The 571-nt window shown below is 28.9% G+C and overlaps 1 protein-coding gene across 1 annotated transcript in view; it reads right to left on the bottom strand.

Annotated features, from left to right (window-relative positions):
- Positions 1–131, bottom strand: part of ADPRM (ADP-ribose/CDP-alcohol diphosphatase, manganese-dependent) — a 5,117-nt gene extending 4,986 nt beyond the window's left edge. The window contains exon 1 of the mRNA XM_006761728.2: positions 101–131. Within this exon, the coding sequence (XP_006761791.2) occupies positions 101–131 (31 nt within the window). The remainder of the gene's footprint in view (positions 1–100) is intronic.
- Between the last annotated feature and the right edge of the window lie 440 nt (positions 132–571).

The raw sequence follows: 571 nt of genomic DNA, 5'->3' as shown, positions 1-571 counted from the left end.
TAAATAAAGTATAAAAGATAACTCAGTTATAAACATCTTAATCTTCTACATTGTAAAGTGGATATTAAACTTAATAGCTAACTCAGTTCTGAACTCTCACTTACGGCTCCAGGACTGGGCTTGTCATCCATAACCGCTGAACAGATTTCTAAATAAAGTATAAAAGGTAACTCAGTTATAAACATCTTAATCTTCTACATGGTAAAGTGGATATTAAACTTAATAGCTAACTCTCTAGGTAGCTTGGTATAGACTCTATAGAGGAAAGTGCCTGGGCTTTAGAGTCTTAGGTCCAAATTACCAAGACCTTTAAATGCTTCAGTTTTCTTATCTATAAAATAGAGAATAATCTGTATTCTTTAGAAGGGTATTAATTTACAAAAGTATTATTCTATTAATGAATAGGCATTCTAATTCTAGCCAAGTCAAAATCAAATCTGGAATAATCTGTAATTTTTACAAAATATACATGAATTTTAAACAGGCACCTTCTTCTAATAATTCTATAAAAATTTCAGGATTTTTTGCAAATCATACATTATATTCATTCATTGTACTTTATTAAATTCCT

The sequence above is a fragment of the Myotis davidii genome, unplaced genomic scaffold (genome assembly GCF_000327345.1).
Source record: "Myotis davidii unplaced genomic scaffold, ASM32734v1 scaffold37, whole genome shotgun sequence".
NCBI classification, from domain to species: domain Eukaryota; kingdom Metazoa; phylum Chordata; class Mammalia; order Chiroptera; family Vespertilionidae; genus Myotis; species Myotis davidii.
Note: the sequence above shows the minus strand (reverse complement) of the source record. Positions and strands in the feature narration are given on the sequence as shown.